At 60.3% G+C, this 21,242-nt stretch overlaps 1 protein-coding gene across 9 annotated transcripts in view; it reads left to right on the forward strand.

Moving 5' to 3' along the window:
• Positions 1–9,254: 9,254 nt before the first annotated feature.
• The window catches only part of KNDC1 (kinase non-catalytic C-lobe domain containing 1), a 52,561-nt gene continuing 40,573 nt past the window's right edge, over positions 9,255–21,242 (forward strand). For 3 of the 9 annotated variants that reach the window (XM_072972174.1, XM_072972175.1, XM_072972176.1), the window contains exons 1-3: positions 9,255–9,415; positions 15,096–15,294; positions 15,543–15,601. In XM_072972174.1, the coding sequence (XP_072828275.1) occupies positions 9,314–9,415; positions 15,096–15,294; positions 15,543–15,601 (360 nt within the window). In that variant the 5' untranslated portion in view covers positions 9,255–9,313. Of the gene's footprint in view, positions 9,416–13,018; positions 13,083–15,095; positions 15,295–15,542; positions 15,602–21,242 lie in introns of those variants that run through there. The other 6 variants (XM_072972170.1, XM_072972172.1, XM_072972171.1 and 3 more) reach the window with 3 other exon arrangements.

Genomic DNA, 21,242 nt, shown 5'->3' on the forward strand with positions numbered 1-21,242 from the left:
ACGCGTGTGAGTGTGGGTGTGTAGTGTGCCTGCGTCTGTGCCTCGTGCGTGGATCGCACGGCTGTGAGCACGTGTGAGTGTGCACATGTGAGGGGGGTCTGAGTGGTGCGTGTGTGCAGTGAGTGCACGTGTGTGCTGCGTGTGTGGGCCCTTCACAGAGCGAGTGCGACGCCCCCAGCCATGGCCTCGCTGGGCGCGCCTCTCTAACTTGCGGGTGGAGGCCCGGTGGCCGCACAAGGGCCTTAATCAGCCCTGAAGACTCAGGAGCAGGGGCAGGTCTGAGGGCCTCCTCCCAGCGGTTCCGCGAGGACGTGTCGCCATCTGACCCGAGGGTGGATGGGCGCCCGCTGCCTGGCCTGGAAATGCAGGCACGGCCAGCACCATGGGTGCAGGGAGACTTGGCACCATAACTGGATTAAGGGCACCCCGAAGACCCCCGACTCCTGCTGAGCCGCCTCTGGGAGCCCCCGCTCCGGGGCTGCTGGTGTCTTCACAGCCGGGTCAGCGGTGGGTGGGCGCTGGACCGGGGCCCGGGCCACAGCTCTGCTCCTCATCCTGCCTGCCTGGCCCAGCTCTGAGAGGCCCAGACAGTCGAGGAGAGCCCTGGACTCCAGGAGCCCCCCGGGAACAGAGGTCAGCTCGGAGGAGTGAGCGCCAGGCTGGAGGGTGGGGCAGGCAGAGCCCAGGAGTGGCCTCCGGGGGGCCCTCGGGGCAGGATTCCATCCTCAAAGGCTGCCATCCAGGGGGCTCACTCATTGTGCTGGGCTCCATGCGGGGCCAGGGTGACAGCCGGCAGTGACTGCAGCTTTGGGAGGCCTGACCTCTGCCAGCCCGGGGGCCCTGGCAGGTGCACAGCCCCACATGAGCGGGCCACGTCCGCCCCATGGGCACCCAGTTCTCGTCTGCAGTTCTGCCCCTGCCCCACGACCCTCGGAGCCTCTAGGCGGGGGAGGGGGTGCTGCCAGGCCTCTGGCCTCACTGCTGCTAGCAGCTGGACATAGGCTGACCAGCCAAGACAGGCCTGAGCCCAGGGCAGTGGGTGTGCGTGCTCTGGCTCTGAGGACGGCCACTCCCTCCTGGGGGACCACTGGCCAGCCTGCCCAGCCCGGGTTCCTCTCTGACCAGAGGCTTCGACAGAAGCTTTCACTGCGTGATTTAGTACCAAATGGGCACCTTCGGGTCCCAATGCTGCCTGTTAGGTGCAACAACAAAGAGTGTTCTGGAGACTGCAAGTTGGGGGGAGACTCTGGCCCTGGCAGGGGACAGCTCTGCCTCCCCCAAGAAGATGAGACAGAGGGGACAGGGCAACAGCACAGGGAGCGGCGCCATGGGAGCCATGCCAGCTGTGGGGGTGGGGGACACGGTGCTGATGGGCACCTGCAGAGGCCAGTTGGGGTGGGGACAGAAAGGTCAAGTTGGAGGGTCATGGCGACCAACTCTGAGAGCTCTGGTCACTCAGGAGGGTGGGCGCCACAGGAAGGGGCGCACAGGAGGCCCCAGCATGAGTGAGAAGCGCATTCCCCAGATGTGACCCTGTGGCTACTCCTGGGAGGCAGGTGTCCATCTCCCAGTGAGGCAGGTCTGCCTGCAGGCGTGAGGGTGGGCAGCAGGAAGGCTCCCACTTCCAGCTCCGCAGGGCGGCCCCTGAGGGCCAGGAGGGAGGGGCTGTTGGATGCAGCTGGAGCAGATCCGAAGGCCTGACATCAGAAGGGACCACGTCCCTTTGCGGATCAGAAACCCGGTGCCCGGGCAGGGAGCGGGGTGGGGAGGTGCAGGGAGGGACAGGGCCTCTCCGGAGGACAAACAGGGGAGAGCTGCAAAGCAGGAGGACTCCCCACCGCTGGTCCGCTGCTGAGACCACCTCTCTGAAGCACGGAGTGGCATCAGCAGGGCACGGCCGAGGGCAGGGGGACCAGAGCAGAAGGCTCGCGGCTGGGGGGCGGCGGTGCCCCGGGAGCGAGGCGCTGTGGGGTCCAGCAGGAAGCACGGGCGGAAGCTGTGAACTCCTCGGGGGCGGGCTGAGCGAGGCACTCAGTACACAATCTAAGGGGCACAAAAACTCAGTAAGACGAGTAATGTGACACAGTGTTTTTAAAAACCAAAATTGCTGAAAAAAAATTCACAATGACCAGCATTAAAATTGGAAGTGGAGGCAGAATCAGCGTGCCTGGTGGTTCCCCTGTGGCTTCAGGTCCCGCGTGGGTGCCGGGGACGCCGGGCTGACATGCGGCTCAGACGGACAGTCCACGTCCAGCATCCGCTGGGGCCCCGCCAGACCACACGGCCAACACAGCTCCAGGGAACAGCGACAGCAGGAGTGACCCAGAACCAGGAAAGGCGGGCGCAGGGGTGCTGGGCACACTGGAATCCACTGTAGACAGAGGGCGGTTTCCACTTACCTCTTCTACCACAAACACTCAAAACTAGAAAACCAGGATTGTTGAAGTTTGAGCGAGGCAGATGGAAGCTTCCATTGCGCTGGCTGCATGGCTGGGACCGGAGGACAGGCGTGCGCACCGCACTCCACAAAGTGCTGCCACATCTGAGCTGGGGGCCCATGGAGGGTGTGCAGCCCCGTCCAGCCCCACTGCGCGGGTCCCGGAACCCTCCCAGAGTGTAGACGGAGGTCACACGGACAGCAGCCAGGCCTCCCACCCGCACTCCCGCCCACCTCAGTGCAGCTAGCTCACACGTCGGGACTCGTTCAGTGACCGGCCTTCCCTAGCTTGTCGCCCCCCCCCCACTTCCAGCTCAGACCATTCACACTGGACGCTCTCCAGTGCCCCCCAGCCCCTCCGGGCACACCCAGGGCCCCTTCACCCTAAAGTCTCCACCCCCTGGCCTGTGCTCTGGCCTCTGCAAAACCCTGGTGACCAGGCAGCCCTAGCCGGGTGCCGTGCACGCAGCACCTGTCAAGCACTCAGCTCAGACTGGTGAGCAGTCTCGGAGAGGTCAGGTGACTTGCCCAGCCCCACACAGTCAGGATGGGCAGACCCACTTGTCTCCGTGTCCCACTCCCCCGGTGTCTCCCTGGGCCCCACAGCATTCGCTGCTGCACCAGGTGAAGGAGGGACGATGGGACTCATCCATCAGCTGGGGACCTTCTCTGTGTGTCACCTGACGTGCCAGTGTCAGTCCCAGCTCACTGCCTGCTGCCCACTGCACACACCCTCGCAGCTCGAGAGCAGTTGGCAAGCTCTGGAGACCCCGCTGACCACCAGGTGAGCTGGGAACCGGGCAGGGGCCCACCCGGAGCCACCAACGCGGAAGGAGGTGGGGGGCGCGCCCCCGACCAGGGACGAGGCTTCGAGTGAATTCTTAAGGCGAAGCCTCCTTCGAGGCCTCCAGACTGAGGCTGTGGGGCAAAGACAGTGAACAAGTGAAGAGACGGTGCTCTCGTTTGCTGCAGATGCACCAGACGGGCGGTGAGTACAAGCGCCCGGGAAGGGCCGTGAACTTGCAGAATCCACTCCCCCCGCTGCGAAACGTCCTGAACGGAGAACGCTGGCCTCGGGTCCCCCGGCCAGCAGAGGGGGTCACGGCCGGCAGGCCCCACAGGAGCCTGGGGAGCAGGACAGACCTGAGCTCCCAGTGAGGGGAGGAGCCCGTGCGCCGGTCAGACACGGGGGACCCGGACCCGTGCGCCCCGCAGGGACTTCGGGGAAAAGGAGGGGAAATCAGCTGCAATCAAAGAACTCACGGTGGAAATCAGAAAGTATTTTGACTTGAATGTTAAGGAAAACATGGCGCGTCAGACCTTGTCGTTTGATCTGCAAAGTTCTCCCCACAAGAAAAGAAAGCTGGGCCTACGTGAGGGGCAGGTGTTAACCGGACCCCTTGCAGGGGCCATTTTCCAACACACACAAGCATGAAACCATCATGTTGCACACCTGAAACTGAACAATGTCATTATATGTCGATGGCACTTCGACTAAAAAGGTTTTAACCTTGTCTTGCTAAAACTGTGCTTAGAGAAAATGCATAGCTTTACATAAATTACATCTGAATAGGAAAAAGAGGACAGTGAGTTTGCATCTATCTCAAGAATTTAGAAAAATAATAGTAAATTAAACTCTCCTCCAAGTCCACCAAAAAAAACAATAAAGAGAAGGAATTAACAAAGTAACGTATTATTTGACAAAGCTGCACAGTCAGCATCGCCCTGGCAGACCCGACGGAGACGAGAGAAGGAGCCAGCAACAAGGGGGAGGAGCTGGGGGGTCACCGCAGACCCACCGACACCAGCGAGGCGCAGACGGGGTGATGCCTGCAACTTCCAGCCAAGCCAGGAAAGCACAGCTTCAGGACCCTGACTTCAGAAAGTGTAGAGGCCGCCTAAGAGCTGTGTGACCACTGAAGACCCGAGCCAGTCGCCTAAAGCCTTCCCGTTGAGGGAGAGCCTCGGGTCCAGGTGGCCCGACGGCGTCCCCAGAGAACTCCACAGACGTTTGAGAAAGAAGTCATGTCCCTTCCGGAGAAGGGACCCCCAGTTGTTTCATGAGGTGCACGAAGCTCGCTCCCACAAGGACATCGTGAGAAAGACAGTGACAGCCAGTGGAAGTGAGCGCAGCGGTCCTTCACAGAAGCCGGCCAGTCAGCTGGAGAAGCGCCTGCCGGGGAAGCAGAAGCGGAGTCTCAGTCAGGTGATGCGCCTCCACCTGAGCAGGGGAATGTCACCTGCTGCTCAGTCGTGATGCTTCAGCAGGGTGCTCCTCTCTCCCTCGATGTCACGACTGACAGCTGACAGTGTTTCCCACGGCCCTCTTCTGGGGCCTGCGGTCCGCCCTCCATGGGCTGTGACACCCCTGGCTTGGGGTCGGCTCCCCTACCAGCTGACGGTCTTACCTGTGTCCTGTCTCTGTCCCTAGAGCCAAGGCGCTTGGAGGCGGACCCCCAGCCCCCGAGTCCAGCTCTGAACTCCGGCCAAGACCTCACCTGGATGTCCACCAGGACAGCAAAGACCACCAGTTGTTAGGGTGGGGGGACCCCCGCAGGCAGGGTTAGGGAGACAGGTGGTTTAGCTCGGGGAGCTCACACTGTGATGCCATCAGAATCACACAGTGTTGGGATGGAAAGGTGGGGAGGGGGTTAGAGACGCAGCTCCTGACCAGCCACTGGCTGTGGTGGGGTTGTCCTCAGGGGCAGACAGGACCAGGGTCCCCTCCCTCACTCTCCCCACCTCTAACAGGGGCCCTGCTGGCTCTGTCCACAAGGGGACCCCAGTCTTGCTCATTCAGGGGTGAGACTTCGCATTTGGAGTCTTTGCTCCCAGTCAGGCCTGTTACAGGGCGGAGCAGCTGGACTGGGGACCGTCATGCGTGGGGACCTCGGCCCATCCCCCAACACTGGCAGGCGGCCCTGTGGCCGGAGCAGGTGCCCACGGCGTGTGGGAGCAGGTCGCACATTTGCATTATTACAACAAGGAGGCAGCAGATCCACGTGACGTCCTTGAGTGAAAGGAGGAGCAGCGCTGGTCGGGCCCTGGGGAGGTGGGGCCACACGGTCACTTCGACAGAGAAGATGTGCACAGGACCGAGTGCGGACGTCAAGGGCCCATCTCAGGGTTGGAAGGCAAGACAGGGCGTGAGGTCCCTTGGGGACAGCAACTACAGAGGGGCTTCCACCCCTGGGGAGGGCTGCTAGGACCCAGCTGCCTGCCCCGTCTCAGGGGAGAGCAGCAGGGGAGGGGCTCCTGCTGTCCAGCACCCTCACAGCCCCAGAGAAGCCGGGCAACGCGAGGACCAGCCGAGTGTGCAGAGACCAAGGAGCGACAGGGCGGCTCAGCTCGCCCAGCAGAAGCGGGTCAGTTCTAGGTCCTCGTGTGCTTGTTCCCATCTCTTGTTCCCATGGTCAAAATATTTCCGTACTGTAAAATGAGTCTTATAGTCACCAGAAACAACAAACAAACAATTTAAAATACTTATTTAATAAATATTCAATGTATTAAAACCTTACGCACATTCTCTTGCAAAGTGTGTCGAGGGTCCACAGAAACTCTCAAGCTTACAAATCCATCAGAGGGTAAAATTCTGGCCGGAATTAGATGCCTGTAATGAGTTTCAGGAGAACGTTACGATGGAGATTTCTGACTATTAAAAAACATGTTTGTGTGTTTTTTCCTAAGTGATTGATCGTGGGTATCAAAACCACTTTGGTTTTTAGCCTTTCGGATACATTCACCAGAGTGACTAGCAGCTTTATTTCAAAATGTCAGTAATGATACCACACCAGATACTACATTCTTTGCGATTATTTACATTTTTTATTTTTTGAAAATTGTAGATCAATTTCAAAACTTCTAAGTGATGTGACAGCTTTTCAAAATTCTCTCAAGGAAAACAGGTGCCAAGGCTTTGAAACCCCGCTCCCCCACGGAAGAAACAATCCTGCCGTGGGCACTGGCCAGCAGGGAGACGGGAGTGGGAGGGCTGAGACTGGGCAGGGAGGCGGCTCAGGCTGGGACCTGCCTAGAGGCCGAGGTGGATGCAGAGGGGGGTCCTGGAGGAGAGGGGTGGGGCAGGGAGTGAGGCAACCCACCAGGGAAGAGCAGTAAGAAGACTGGGCTGTCACCGAGTCACGGCCTTGGCCGTGGAGCTGACCGTGTGGCCAGGGAGCCTCTGCAGGACTGACGGCTCCTACTGGGGAAAAAGGCTCGCTCACTGGGCTCGTGCTGGCACGTGGGTGGTGGGGAGAGGCCGGCACAGAGGCCGGAGCGAGGGGCCCCTCCAGCAGTCCGTCGGCGAGGACTCTTGGCCCTGTCTGGAGCTGAGCGTGCAGTGCACTTCGGGCACACGGGGCTGCTTGGATTCCTCGTGCCATCTGTGCCGACTCGTCAGCTCCGGCGTGGCCAATCCAGATCTGCTCTGACCTCAAGAGTCAAGCCCTCGTCCCCATACTGAGGGCGCCCACCAAGCCTGAGGCCCTAGGACTACGCCCTTCCGCAGAGCAAAGCTCACCCTGAATGCAGGCAAACACGCAAACACACAGTGAGACTAACAAAGCATCCAGCATAAGGTGTGTGTCACTCCACTGGCCACGAGCTCTTCAGGGGAAGCAGGTGGGTAGAAGGCAGGCCAGGGTGGCCCCTGCCCAGTGCCTCCCATGGGCTCCGTTGGGCCCTCCCTGCTGGCCCAGGCACCCTGGTCCCTGCTTGACCCAGGAGCTGGGAAATGCCCACTAAGCGCGTTTAGGCTATAACGGCCAACGCTGACTCAGCTGGCGTCTGCAGCCCGTTTGTTCTGCGTTTTGCCCAAATGGGCTGCACCTTTTCCTGAAGCAGATGCACCACTCAGGCCAGGAGCATCTGCCGTGAGCCGGCTCCTGCAGTGAGGGGGTTACCTTGGCCCCGCACTCAGTCCTCTCCGGAGGCCGGAGAAGCATATGACAAAGCTGACGTCCTCCTCTGTGCCCCACAGCCGAGGCCCCCCAGAGGGCACCTAGGCTCAGTGGCAGGTAAAGGACGTTGAGGCCACACTCGGGCTTTGACAGCCTTCGACACCAGCCCTGGACAGAGGGAAGGGGCAGGCCCACCCAACAGCGCCGGGGCCCTGCAGCCAGGACGCTTAGTTCCGTGGCCCCAGGGTCTGAGGACAGGGTGCAGCAGGAGCCCCAGTGTCCTGGACCAGGGCCTCCTGCCCTGGCTTCCTTCGCTGCCCACCAGTGGGACCCAGACACACATCTTGAGATGTATTTTCTCCAACTGCTGCCCTCCCCACCCATCCCTGCTCCCAGCTCCCAAGCCCCCAGACCCATTTCTTCCTCAGGTGACTGGCTGGCTGCCCAGCACCCCGGCCACCAGTCTGACGCCTTGCTGCCCGCCTGCTTCTCCTGAGACCTGGGTGCTCTGGCCCACACAGATGTCACATCCCAGGACCCCAGGGCCACGAGACCTGACTCAGGACAGAACAGGTCTCCCACACCCCTGGACTTGGCAGGGCCTGTCGCAGCCAGACGCATTCACAAGGGAGCATTTGTGGAGTGTCTGCTGTGTGCCTGGCCAGGATCGGCAGTGGGGACAGGGCTGGGCGCTCAGGGAGCTAACAGCCTGGCCACAGTGCCTGCTCCCTGGTGGGTGCTATGACCCACAGCTCCGCCCTGCGTACAGGGGACCCACCATGCCTTACAGGGTAAGGAGATCACCATCCACCCTCCTGTAGAAAAAGTGGGGCATGTGCTGCCTGGCCCCTTGCAAGGCTTCAGAGAGAGAACCCTGGCTCTTTGCTTCACTGGGCAGAGGGGCACCCTGGCTCTTTGCCAAGCTGGGGTTGGGGGTTCCTGCTCTTCGCCCAGCCACAGGCCCCAGCGTGGGCCAAGGCTTGCCCCAGTGCTGAGGAAACCCAGCGGGTGGGCCCTAATGGGGTGGTGAAGGGGTTAGTCGCCGGCCGGCCGGCTGGGCTGCCAAACTGAAGGAGACATTGTTCTTTTCATTTCCTTTCCACGTCCAGGAGGCCCGCTGGCAAGGTGCGAACGAAGCTGTAATTGCAGGGCCCCACGTGTCATCCATGGGGCTGTAACTCAAGAAAGGTGCAGGCCAGACCCCAACTGCTCAGAGGGGCCCCCCCTGCTTGGCCAACACCCGTCCCGCCTGCCTGGCCGGCCTGGGCGCCTCTGCAGCCCCCCCCACCTCCCCCGGGACTGCGGCAGCCCCGCCCTCGGCCGGAGGGGGCGGGGGCAAGGGGAACCCGGCTGAGGGGGGACGACCCGCCCTGCACTCTCCTTGGGGTGGGGAACAGCCCTCCACCCGCGTGCCCAGGTGGGCACCGGCAGCAGCCTGCAGCACCACTCGCTCGGGAACACCGGACACAAGACTGGCCCCGCCCCCCAACGGTGCCGCCACCCCGCCCCGTGCCTTTCCCCCCCATTCCCCAGAAAGCGGCCAACGCCCCCAGGGACGAAGTCCCAGAGAACGCCCTCGGAGCCCCTCGCCGTCCCCAAGCGCCAGCCAAAGTGAGCGCGGCCTTCCGAGCGCCCGGAGCCCCCAGTCCCGCGCCCAGGTGTTCCCCACCCCCGTCCCCCGCTCGGGTGACACTGCGGCAGCGCGCGCGGGCGGGGCGCACCGGGGGCGGGGCGGGCGGGGACCGCGGGGGGCGGCGCGGGGCGCGTTGCCATGGCGGCCCTGCGCGCGTAGCCATTCCGGCTAGCTGAGCCAGACCCGCGCGGAGCCAGCCGCCGGCCGGGGGCGGAGGCCGCTGGGGGGCGAGGCCAGGCGGGGAGGGGGCGCCGGCTCCGCGCAGATCTCCGCGGTCAGTGCGCCCCGGGCGAGCGCGGCGGCTCAGGCGGTGGCCGAGTCTGTGGCGCCGCCGGCGCTCCAAGGATGCAGGCCATGGACCCGGCCGCAGCGGATTTTTATGAGGAGGACGGCAAAGACCTAGACTTCTACGACTTCGAGCCGCTCCCTACTCTGCCAGAGGATGAGGTAAGCCCCCGCCCCATGGTGGGACCCCCCCATCCCCCACGGAGGGTTTCGCAGAGAGCCCCCCCCACCCCGGAAGATGCCCCAGCCTCCCCAGGCCCCCGGCCCTGGGCCAGGTCCTGGCAGCTGTTCTCACCAACCCCTACCGGCCTTTAACATTTTTGCCTGGAGGGAACAGGACGCCAGAATGCCACATGGGACAGCAGCCGGTGGGCTGTCACTGCAGAAGTTGGCACTCTGCGAGGGTGGGCTCCCGATTACAAATGCTGGTGGATGAGTGTGGAGGTGGGCTTCGGGGCAGGAGCAGAGCATGCCAGCGCCCTAGGAGGTCAGTGGAAGGCTCCGGGCAGCAGAGCCCAATCAGGCCAGACTGCTCAGCAGCGGGGGTGGGGGTAGGCCCCCCACGACTGAGGGCTGATTCTTGCTTCCTGAGGACAACAGTAGCCTTTGGTCAGGAGCCCAAGTCCTGGGGCTGCCCCTCAACCTCAAGAGCAGAGGGGCTGGGTCTCTGCCACCTGGGGCTTCCGGCCACTAACTGGGCCAAGTGCCCACGGAGCCAGTTTGCCTGCGACTCCATCAGAGAAGCCGTCCCCACTGGCCTGGGCTTGTTCTTGCAGCTGAGGCAACCCTCCAGTGCCCCATAGGCTGTGGGATGGGGTCTAATGAATAAACTCCGTGGCCCTTAAGCAAGATGGTCTCCCCACCAGAGGTGGCCCCCAGAGGACGCAGCTGCTCCCAGGAAGACCCTCTGGTCTCCCAGGGCTGTGAGGTCTGCCCAGAGCACCCTCCACGCCCACCGTGGGCACAAGCCCCCATCTGTTGAGGAGTGCTGGCGCTGTGGGGCCATTAGCAGGGGCTGCGATGCTCCCCTCCAAGTGGCGAGACCCCCCACCTGCCCCTCTGGGCCAGGCCTCCAGCGAGGCAGCCCCGGCCAGGCCCTCCTGGGCCGGAGGGGCTTCGTAGCGCCAGCATGCCCCACCCCCACGTCCCTGCAGGGCCGGCTCTGAGGACGGAGGGGCTCATGCTCTAGGAGCGGTCCTTCCAGGCTACTGGCGGGGCCGCTGAGCCAGTGCCCCAGGGTTTCGTGTTGCTCCCCCCGCCCCCCCCCCCGAGTGGCCTGGATTTGGCGAGAAAGAAGCCTGCAGAGAGGAGAGGCAAGGAATTAAATAAACCTTTGGCTATCTCCATGGCTTTGATGGAGAAAGAAAGGGTGCTCCCAGCCCACAGCCTTCAAACGTTTCCCCAGAGGACGAATCTCTGAAGTATCTGTTGGAGGACTCACCTCCCACCCAAGTCACCGTCCAAGGCAGACACAGAAAGTGGCTCCTCCCTCGGAGCCTCCCTGCATCCGCTGCCCCACGCTCGCGGGGCCTCCTCCATGCCTGGCACACCGAGTCAGCGATGGTGCCAGACAGACAGGACCGGCTGAGCCGGGATTTGGACACAGCCTCGGCCCCACGCCTGCCCTCCTGCCGTTCCCTGATGCCTTCTCCTGGGAGGAGTGTCCCCAGCGCCACTCTGGGTTGGAGCAGCCGGGGTCCCCATCATCCTGCGACCGAGGCCTCTGGGGAAAGCGCAGTAGCGTCCATAATGGGTTCAGGGGGCCCTTCAGACTTCTCACCCCCTCTCTGGAGAGAGAGGCTCTGCCTTGGTATGTTCTCGGCTTCCACCAGCGTCCTGTCCCTGGTCCAGCCTGTGCTCCCTGCACACTTGGTGTGCTTGACATTGACCGCTCTGAATCTCCACCAGGGACCGTGCCTGCCTGCTACAGTGTCGTGTAGTCAGGGTGCATCTGAAAAGCCTCTCTGTGTAGGGGGCGGGGGGGCTGTGCTGAAGGAGCCCCCGGAGGGAGCTTCCAGGGAGGGACGGTCCGAGCCACACAAGACACAGGAATGTGCCAGTTACAAAGCTAATTATCTCAACTGGCTGTACAGTGAGCTCAAGAAGTAGAACCCTGCAGACACCCCCGCCCCCGCAGGGGCCCCGGACCCTCCCTCCCCCGTTGCAACCCCAGAGAAAAATCCAAATTGCTGGTGAGCGTAATGAGATGTCCACTGTAACCAGGGAATTCAAAACACAGCCACCATGAACACCCCTCCACAAGCACCAGGTTGGCGAGAACCAGGGAGCTGGAGCGTGGCCCTAGCTGGAGGGGAGCGGGCAGCGGTAGCCCGCCCTGGCTGCTGGTGGGAGGCTGGGGCGGAGCAGCCTCTTTGGAAAAGTCTGGCACCGGATAGCGAAGTGCCAGCCACTTTATTCTGGGCACCTACCCAGAGACAGGTGGCCCGTGGGCGGCGCCTGAGCATGAGGACTCTCTGGGCTAGAGACCCCCGGGGACATGGGGAGGTCTTGGAGGCTGCAGCCTAGCCGGGTCTCTGGCCACCTGCAGGCAGCTCCACTGCATTGGTACAAGCAGAGGCAGGGGGTGCGGGTCAGGCAGAGCTGCTGCGGGAGACGCAGGCACCAGGCCATCGCAGGTAGCGGTGCCACTGGCCTTTGGGGCTTTCAAGGGCAGACATCTCCCCGCCCCCAGACTCCACCGAGGGAAAGGAGGTTCTTACCTGTCCCAAGTCCAGCAGCACATCCCCAGCATCTCTGAGCCAGAAGCTGGGCTGGGCCTAAGGATTTGAAGGCAGAGGGGGCGCTCACAGCTGGGGGACCCCATGAATGGTGAGGGGGTCTGGACTGGATTTTGAAGAACCTTCTGGCCCTGCCCTTAGAGCTGGGTCTGTACCTGGGAGATGAAGACTCTGAAGGCTGGCCAGCAACAACCAGGTCAGACCAGGGGGCAGTGGCAGGCGGGAAGTCCCCCAGCCTCCAGCGGGCCCTGGGTCCCCGAGGTGGGGCTGGAACCAGGCATCTGGAGCAGCCTGGGCCAGCTTCTCGTGGCACACCACCCCCTCCGCAGCTTCTGCCTCGGGCCCTGAGGCCCCGCAGGCCTCCAGGCACAGTCCATCTGGGTGTGGATCGGGGCCTGCCTGGCGTGAGACTCGGGGCCGTGGGGCCCTTCCTGGGAAGAGCAGAGGCTGGCAGGATGCCCACGCAGCTCCGGTCCACTGGGGCTGGAACTCTGAGGGGCTGGTGGGCTGAGATCCTGAGCGGCCGACGTGTGCCTCCCCGTCTCTCTGTCCTTGTCTTCGGCCCATTAGCCAAGGCCTTTCAGCCCTCCCTCCTGCCCTACCTGGGCCGTGGATTCGGGCAGGGGAGGGTCATTCCCCCTGCCTGGGCCAGAGCAGGGGGTCCAGAGGGGTGGGTGGCAGGCCCCAGAGGGTGGTGACCATGGGCCCAGGGTCTGGGATCCCTCATTATGTGGCAAGACCTCCCCTCGGTGAGTCAGGGGCCAGCAGCATCCCTCAGCTCTGTCCTGGAACCTGCTCCAGCTGAGTCCTGCCTTCCCGTTGCAACGGTGGGGTTTCAGAGGGGCTGAGGCCATCCTGACTGAGTGGAGGATGCTCCCCCATGAATAAATACCCCCGTAGGTGCCCCCCATGAAGAAGTGTTGGCCTTTGGCTTCCCTCGGGGGTGTCCACCTCACTGGGGCATCTTTCCACTGGGCAGGGACCGCAGGGCCTGGACCTGAGCAGGAAGTCATGTTGGGGGCCCTGAGGTGCCCCGGGGGCAGACCTGACCTGCGCTCCCTTCTCTTGGCAGCACGTCCAGTCACAGCTGGGTGAGTGGGCGGGCAGGCTGGTCGGTGTGAGCCACAGCCAGCAGAGAGTCGGTGAGCCCCCGCAGCGCGACGGCTCAGACTCACCCTCCTCGGCAGCCGTGGGGCCCTCAGGCTGCTGCCTGATTCGTGTTTCATGTGTCTGCGTATGTGCGTGCACGTGTGTGTTGTGCGTGCGCGCGCACGTGTGTGGGTCCACAGCACCAAGGCGCGTCTCTAACCAGGCCCCCAGGCATCCCCGGGAGTGTACGGCTCTCCTGGGTCCTGTGGGGTCCTGGGTGGTGCAGAGAGGCCCCAGGTTCACCTAGATCAGAAGCCCTTTTACTGGGGAACCTTGGGAACACAGCAGGGAGGTCTGGAAGTTTTGACTTCTGGGTTCTCCACCCTCTTGTCCTCCCCAGTCTAATCGTCTGCTCTGCCTTTTGTCTTGGTTTCTCCTTTTAAAAGCCCAGGCCACCTTCCCCACAAGGGCCAGTGAGGGGCTCTCTGCTCTCGGGGTCTCCCAGGCCTGTGGCCTTCTGTTCCCCAGCCTTCTCCCTTCACCCCACCCTGCCCCATGCAAAGAGCTGGGAGGGCCCCGGAGTGACGTCCCTGAGCCCCTCCTTGAGCCAAGAGAAGGCAGCAGACGGTGGGATGCGCCAATTCACACGGGGAGACCCAGCCCTGGTCCCCTTCCTGCCACCCCGTGCCACACGCTGCCCGGCCAGATGCACACACAGCCGCTCCTCATCCTGTCTCTTCCTTCCTTGCTGCAGACCTGGCATCTCTCTTGCTGTGATGGTGGGGATCCTGTGCAATGCAGGTGGGAGAAGTTCAAGGGCTAGAGGTGGGAGGCCCTCTTTAGGACCTGATAGCTTGGCTACACTTGAGAACCGCCCTGTGTGCTGGTGGGTGGAGCAGCTGAGCCTGGAGGCAGAAGTTAGATGGAGGACAGGAGATGGGGGACCACTCGTATGCATGACCCCCCAACGCACCCCCAGCCTGCACCCCCCCCACAGGCTGGATGTCCACGCCCTCCCCTGACCCATCACGGGCCTCATCCAGGTCTCAGCTCCCAGCCAACCCCCACCAGGCAGGCAGTGTGTGAACACACACACACACACACACACACGAGATGATCAGGCCGTCAAGCAGGAGACCAGAAGAGGGAGGAGAGGTACAGGGTATCTGCTGTGTGAGGGTGCAGGGGTGTGTAGTGGTGTGTGTGAGCCCATGGGTCACGTGTGCTCGTTGGTGTGAGTATGCGTGTGTGACTTGCAAGCACGTGTGGGCATGTGTGTGGATGTGTGAGCTTGTGTGTGTCCGTGCATTGGTCAGTAAATAAACGGGTGAGAGTCATGTGCACGTGTGGGGAGGGCGTGCTGGTGTGCGTGCCCATGTGCGCATAGTGCCTGACGGAGTGTGCTAGCATGTTGTGTGTGGTGGTGGGTGTGCACGTGTGTGAGCACGAGTGTCGGTGACATGACACGAGTCAGATCTGGAGGTGGGGCCGCTGTGCGTAGTGTCCCGGGGCCGTCCTCTTCTAGAGCTGTTGTCCTCGCTCTCTGGCTGTGGTGTCGTCCTCTGACACGTCACGTGGTTGTCACAGGCCTTGTTGGCAGCTTCCGCGGGTCCCTCCATTTCTTTCACCTGCTACAACCTAAAAAGGTGCCGCTGAGCCCTGTGTGCTGAGCCCGTGAGCCTGGGACGCTGGAGCTGGGGCCGCGACGTCGGGGACAACGGCCCAGGTCCCGGCTCCAGGGCGAACACCTGCTCCAGCGGCAGCTGGCGTGTCACCCGATGCTCGGAGGCTCTGCCGTCCAGGGAGTCGTGGGATGACGTTCTGTTGGGTGTTTTGGGTTTGGGGGGAGGTTTGAGACCTTGCCTGAAACTTCCCTCCTGACGTAAGATGAGACAATGACCTGCTGCCCCACGTCTCCTGCTTCCCTGGAGTTAGTCTCCACATCGGGGCCTGTCCCAGACTGGCCACCCCTTGCAGGCGGCCCTTGGTGGCTCAGCCCAGGCCTGTCTCGGCAGGAGAACGTGTCCCTGGCCGACATCCTCTCCCTGCGGGACAGCGGCCTCAGCGAGCAGGAGGCCTGGGCCGTGTGCCTGGAGTGCAGTCTGTCCATGAGGAGTGTTGCGCACTCGGCCATCTTCCAGACGCTCTGCATCACGCCCGACACGCTGGCCTTCAACACCAGTGGGAACGTGTGCTTCATGGAGCAGCTCAGCGGTGAGGCCCGGGCGGGGCGGGCGGGCAGGTGCCTGGGGCTGAACGTGAGCGCTGACGCGGCCCAGTGGACGCCGCCCCTCCGTGGCCCCCTGCGACAGTATCTGAGCGCGGGTGACCACGGAGGGACCTCCAGACCCTCGCGGGGCTCAAGACCTGCGGGCGGGTGTTCGTGACCGCAGCCCTGGCACACGTGGCCCTGCACAGGGGCCTTCAGGCGGGATGATCTGGCGCCTTCTCTTCCTCCCCAGACGACCCTGAGGGAGCCTTTGTCCCCCCGGAGTTCGATGTGACTGGGAACACCTTTGAGGTGAGTGGCAGCAGGTGGGCCCCCCAGACGTCTCTCCCACTGGTCATCACCTGGTGTCAGCATGGCCATGGGGTCCACCCCAAAAGGGCCAGTGCCGCGGGGGACAGAGCTGGGGGCGTCCCGAGGAGGTAGGGTGGTGCCAGGGGCCCCGCCACGGCTGCCAGACGTGCTGTATCTGGGTGCACGCTTGTCGTATAGTGCGTGGCATGTTTTCTCGGGTGTGAACTGACTACATTTTAAGATGCTAAAAGTGCCTAAAATTACCAGTGGTGGCTGGCGGGACTCGCGGCTTCTCTGAGGATCCGTGGGTGCAGCTCCCTCACCCTGCGGAGGGAGCAGCCTCTGAATCACTCACTAGTGTGAGCGGGGCCCACACGGGCTCCCACATGCGGGCTGAAGTCGCCGAGGCCTCTCGGGGGGCACCCAGCAGGAAGGACCCCTGGGCGCCCCCGTGCACACCCTCAGGCCCCTGTGCGCCGCGGCGGCGGGCATCACAGCCCCGCAGGAAGGGCCGGGGGGCGTGGAGAAGGGGGCCGCCTCGCAGGCCCCGCCCACCTGTGCCCTGGTAACTTTCCGGAAAGAGCCTCGTGCTCCGCGGTAGCGTCTGGAACTTCCTTCCACACGGTTTCGCTAAGACTCATCTGCGCCGGGTGCTGTGTCATTCGTGGTGGGAAACGCTGGCCTACAGGCGGCCGGGAGGGGAGACGGGGTGCTGCTCTGCGCGGCCTCCTCGCGTCAGTCCGTCTGTCCGGGGAGAGTTTCCCAGCGGCAGGATGGCCACAGGGCAGGGTGGGTGATGCTCACCTGTTTTCTACGTGGTTGCTCTAGAGTGCACTGCCACCGGCACGTGGAGACACCCCTGCCTCCCCCTCCTCCAGGATCGGTTCTGCCGAGATTTCCTGGGTTTGCATTCCCGCCATCAGGAAGGTGGGCTTGCGGGTGACCAGGCGGGGATCCGTCCGTGGGAAAGTCCATCGCTATTCGATTGTTGCGCTTTCTCCATGTGCTCCCAGCCCTGTGCCAGGGCTGCAGGTGTCTGTCCGCCCCGCAGCGTGGCTTCTCACTTCCTTTAGGGCAGCAGTTCTCAGACTTCTTGGTCTTGGGACCCTTTACACTCCTAAAAATAGTTAAGTACTTTTGAGTATGTGGGTTTTATCTATCCGGTACTTACTGTATTACAGATTAAAATGGACAAATGGATAAAAAGTTTACCTATTAATTCATTTAAAAATAACAATCATGCTCCCCAGTGTTCATAGCAGCATTGTTTATAGTAGCCAAGGTATGGAAGCAACCCAAGTGTCCATCAACAGATGACTGGATAAAGAAGATGTGGTGTGTACACACACACACACACACACACACACACACACACACCATGGAATACTACTCAGCCATAAAAAAGAATGAATGTTTGCCATTTGCAGCAGCATGGATGGACATGGAGAGCATTATGCCAAATGAAATAAGTCAGAGAAAGACAAATACTGAAATACTGTATAGTATCACTTATATGTGAAATCTAAAAAATACAACCAGTTAGTGAGTGTAACAGAAAAGCAGCAGACTCACAGATGCAGAGGACAAACCAGTGGTTACCATGGGGAGAGGGGCAATATGGGGGGTGGAGCTGGAGGTGCAAATGACTGGGTCTAAGACAGCCTCAGGGACCCCATCCTTGTAATCACATTTTCCTGCTTTTCATGGCAAGTCTACGGAAATGCAGTTCACTGCAACATCTTAATCTTACATCCAGCCATCTTACTAAACTATTTTATTATTTCTAGTAACTTATGAATTCTGCTAGTTTTTCAGTGTCACTCATCACATCACCAGCAAGAGGTAGCAGTGTCATTCCCGCCTGTCCAAAGCTTTGGCGCCAAGTTCCCCCTCTCAGCCCTGCTGTGTGTCAGGCAGGAGCAGCCGTGGGGCAGGGTCCAAGAGTGCTCCTGGAGTCTAAGGGGAGCCTTTCCCACCTCCCTCATCGTATCTGCAGCTCTGTGAGTTCCCCGCTGTGCCAGGGTGATCACATCCTGTCGTGAAATGCTTCTGCCCCTCGTGAAATCCCATTAAGATTCTAACGTTTCCACAGGTGTCTCCTTTCCTGCTTGGAGAGACCTGAAAGGCGGTGTCTTAGCTTCTCTTCGCACTGCCGCACTCGATTTTCCAGTGCCTGCTCTGGGTCCTGTGTGTTCTCCACCAGTGGACTGGCAGTTCCCACCCTCCCTGGTGTTGCCACTAGGATGACTCTGGTCTTACGTAAACGCCCGCTTCCATTGCTGGGTGATGGTTTAGTGAGAAAGGGATGATCTGTTCCTTGAAAGTCTGGTCAAACTTACAAACCCATCTGCTTCCTTTGAGAAAAGATTTTTAATTGCTACTCTATTTTTAATAATGGAAGGATTCATCTGTTTTGCCTTCATTTTTTTCTTTTTTTATTGAAGTACAGTCAGTGACAATGTTGTGTCAACTTTTGATGCACAACATAATTTTTCAGTCATACATACACATACATATGTTCCTTTTCGTGTTCTTTTTCATTACAGGTGACTACGAGGTGTCAAATACAGTTCCCTGTGCTGTACATAGGACCTTGTTATTTATCTGCTTTACATAAAGTAGTCAGTATCTGCAAATCTGAAACTCCCAATTTATCCCTTCCCGCCCCCTTTCCCCACTGGTAACCATAACTTTGTTTTCTATGTCTGTGAGTCTCTTTCTGTTTTGTAAATAAATTTGTGTCTTTTTTTCAGATTCCACATATAAGCGATATCATGTGATATTTGGCTTTCTCTGTCAGACTTGCTTTACTCAGTATGACGATCTCTAGGTCTGTCTGTGTTGTTGCAAATGGCATTATTTCATTCTTTTTTAGGGCTGAGTAGTAGTCCATTGTATAAATATACCACAACTTCTTTATCCAGTCATATGGACATTTGGGTTGCTTCCATGTCTTGGCTGTTGTAAATAGTGCTGCTGTGAACATTGGGGTGCATGTGTCTTTTCAAATTATCGAGCTCCCTCCAGATACATGCTCAGGAGTAGGATTGCTGGATCATATGGTAACTCTGTTTTCAGTTTTTGAAGGACTCTCCATACTGTTTTCCATATAGGATACACCATGTTTCTTATTGAGTCAGCTTTTTGGTAAACTATATATTTCTAAAAATGTATCCACTTTTACCTGTGTGTTTAAAGTCGCAGGTGACGTCCCTCTCAGTCACTGCGTTGCCGCAGATGTGCCCCAGGCCACTCCGTGGATGATTTATTTGTACCTTCTCTTGCCAGCCTTCCCGGGGGGGTGTATATTTTGTTAGTTTTGATGACAGAAATACCCAACAACCACCCGTAATAGGAAAAAAAAGTGTTATTTGGGCCAAATGAGGACTGCAGCCTGGGAGACACAGACTCAGAAAGCACTTGAGTCCAGTTCTCCAGACATCAAGATGGGGCTTGAAAAGGCAAAAGCCACAGAGCTACGTGCGTTGTCTGTCAGGACTGAGGACTGGCGCTGGCAGGAAGGAAGGTGCTTGTGAGGCGAGGACTGGTTGGGGTCCCAAGGGGTTGCCCAGTTACAGGGGGGACCTTGAGACCATGAGGCTGCAGGTGGCAGCTGCTGGTGGTGCTGTTTTGAGAACGGCTGGTTTGGTGCAGTTCAGAAAATCAAGTTCTCGGTGATGCGGGAACGTGTCTAAAGCCACATCCACGAGGTCCACCCAGCTCCCACCTGGACGCCTGAAACCCAGTGACTCCGCTCTGACCCTCCAGTGCCTCCTCTCCTTGGTGGCTGGAGCAGCTGTGCGGCGTGTGGCAGGCAGGACGCGGCAGGCTGCTCTCGGGCACGGACGCCTCAGGGCAGACCCCACGTCGGCCAGCGAGACCCCCCCCCACGCCTCAGGACGCGGTCGTCTCCCCGTCGCCTGCTCGCATCACGTGGTGCTTCCTGGTCTGTCTCTGTCCCCTTCCGTGGCTCTGCTCCTCTGTTCCAGCCTCTTTCTTCTTGTGCCTGTTCTTGGTGAGTTCTCCCAACTCCAGCTCATCAGCCCCACCCTCTTCTTCTTCTCTAATATCTGTGTGAACACCTGAAGCCCAGAATTTCCCTCGAAACACGAGTTTCGCATGCAGCATTTGCAGCGCCTTTCTCTTCTAAGTGTTTCTTTACTTCTGCTGGGATTTCTTCTGAAAGAACGCGTTGGGGGCTTCCTCTTCGTCCTGAGATGCAGGAGACCTCGCTTCGCTGTGCTTTGCAGAGACTGCGTTTCGTACAAACTGAAGGTTTACGGCAGCCCCGCGTCGAGCGAGTCTGCCGGTGCCATGTTCCCAACAGCACTGGCCCACTTTGTGTCTCTGTGTCACATTTTGGTGATTCTCACAATATTTCAAGCTTTTTATGACGATGATACCATGGTGGTGATCTGTGATCGGTGACCTTTAATGTTACTATTGTAATTGCTTGATGGCAGATTTAATGGATGAATGCTGTGTGCTCTGACCGCTTCCCCACCTGCTGTTCCCCGTCTCTCTCCCCCTCCCCCGGCCTCCCTCTTCCCTGAGACACAATATGGAAATTAGGCCAGTTTACAGCCCTGCAGTGGCCTCCGCATGTTCATGTGAAAGGAAGAGTCGCAGGCCTCTCACTTTAAGTCCAAAGCTCGAAGCGGCCAAGCGCAGTGAGGAAGGCCCGTTGAAAGCAAGACGGGCCGGAAGCTGGGACCCGAGCCGAAGGCAGAGGAAGAGTTCATGAGGGAGACCGAAGTGCCCCCGCAGTGAGCACACGCGTGGCGAGAAGGCAAAGCGGCCCTGCTGCTGACGGAGGGGGCTGAGCATCCGGATGGGCACCAGACCGCGGCATTCCCCGAAGCCAAAGCCCAGCCCGGAGCAAGACCCCCGCTGAGTCTGTGACGGCGGCGGAGAGGGGAGGAAGCCGCAGAAGGAGACTCTGAAGCCGGCAGAGGCGGGTCCTTGAGGTTCAAGGAGAGACTGTCCCCAGGACGTCGCAGTGCAGGTGGAGCAGCCGGCAGCGGTGGAGGAGCTGCAGTGAGTCACCCCGGAGACCCGGCTCCCGTGGTTCGCGAAGGTGCTCCTCTAGACAGCAGAGAATCGAGGAGGCGCAGCAGCCTTCTGCTGGAGGACGCCGCCGCCCCGGATTCACAGCTGGAGAGGAGGAGTCGGCGCCCGGCCTCACAGCTTCAAGGACAGGCTGGCTCTCTTGTCAGGGGCGCATGCGGCCGGTGACTTAAGGCTGAAGCCAGTGCTCATTTACCTTCTGCAGATCCCGGGGGCTTTAAGAATTGTGCCGAACCGACTCTGCCTGTGCTCTGTGCATGGGCCAGCAAGGCCGGGATGGCAGCACATCTGTGTACAGCATGGTTCACTGCGTATTGTAAGCCCATGTTGAGACCTACTGCTCAGAATAAAGAAGATTCCTTTCAAAATATTACTGCTCGGTGGCAGTGTCCCCGGTCACCCCAGAGCCCTGACGGGACGCTCAGCGCCGTTACCGTTGTCCCCGGGCTTTCCTGTAACACTGCGCCCACTCTGCCGCCTGTGGATCCAGGAGGCATTGTGACTTTCAAGTCTTACGAGTTAAGAAATGTGTTTCGTAGGACTGCAGCTGCTGTAGACAGCGGCCCCTCAGAGG

Source organism: Vicugna pacos, chromosome 11 (genome assembly GCF_048564905.1).
Source record: "Vicugna pacos chromosome 11, VicPac4, whole genome shotgun sequence".
In the NCBI taxonomy this organism is placed as follows: Eukaryota; Metazoa; Chordata; class Mammalia; order Artiodactyla; family Camelidae; genus Vicugna; species Vicugna pacos.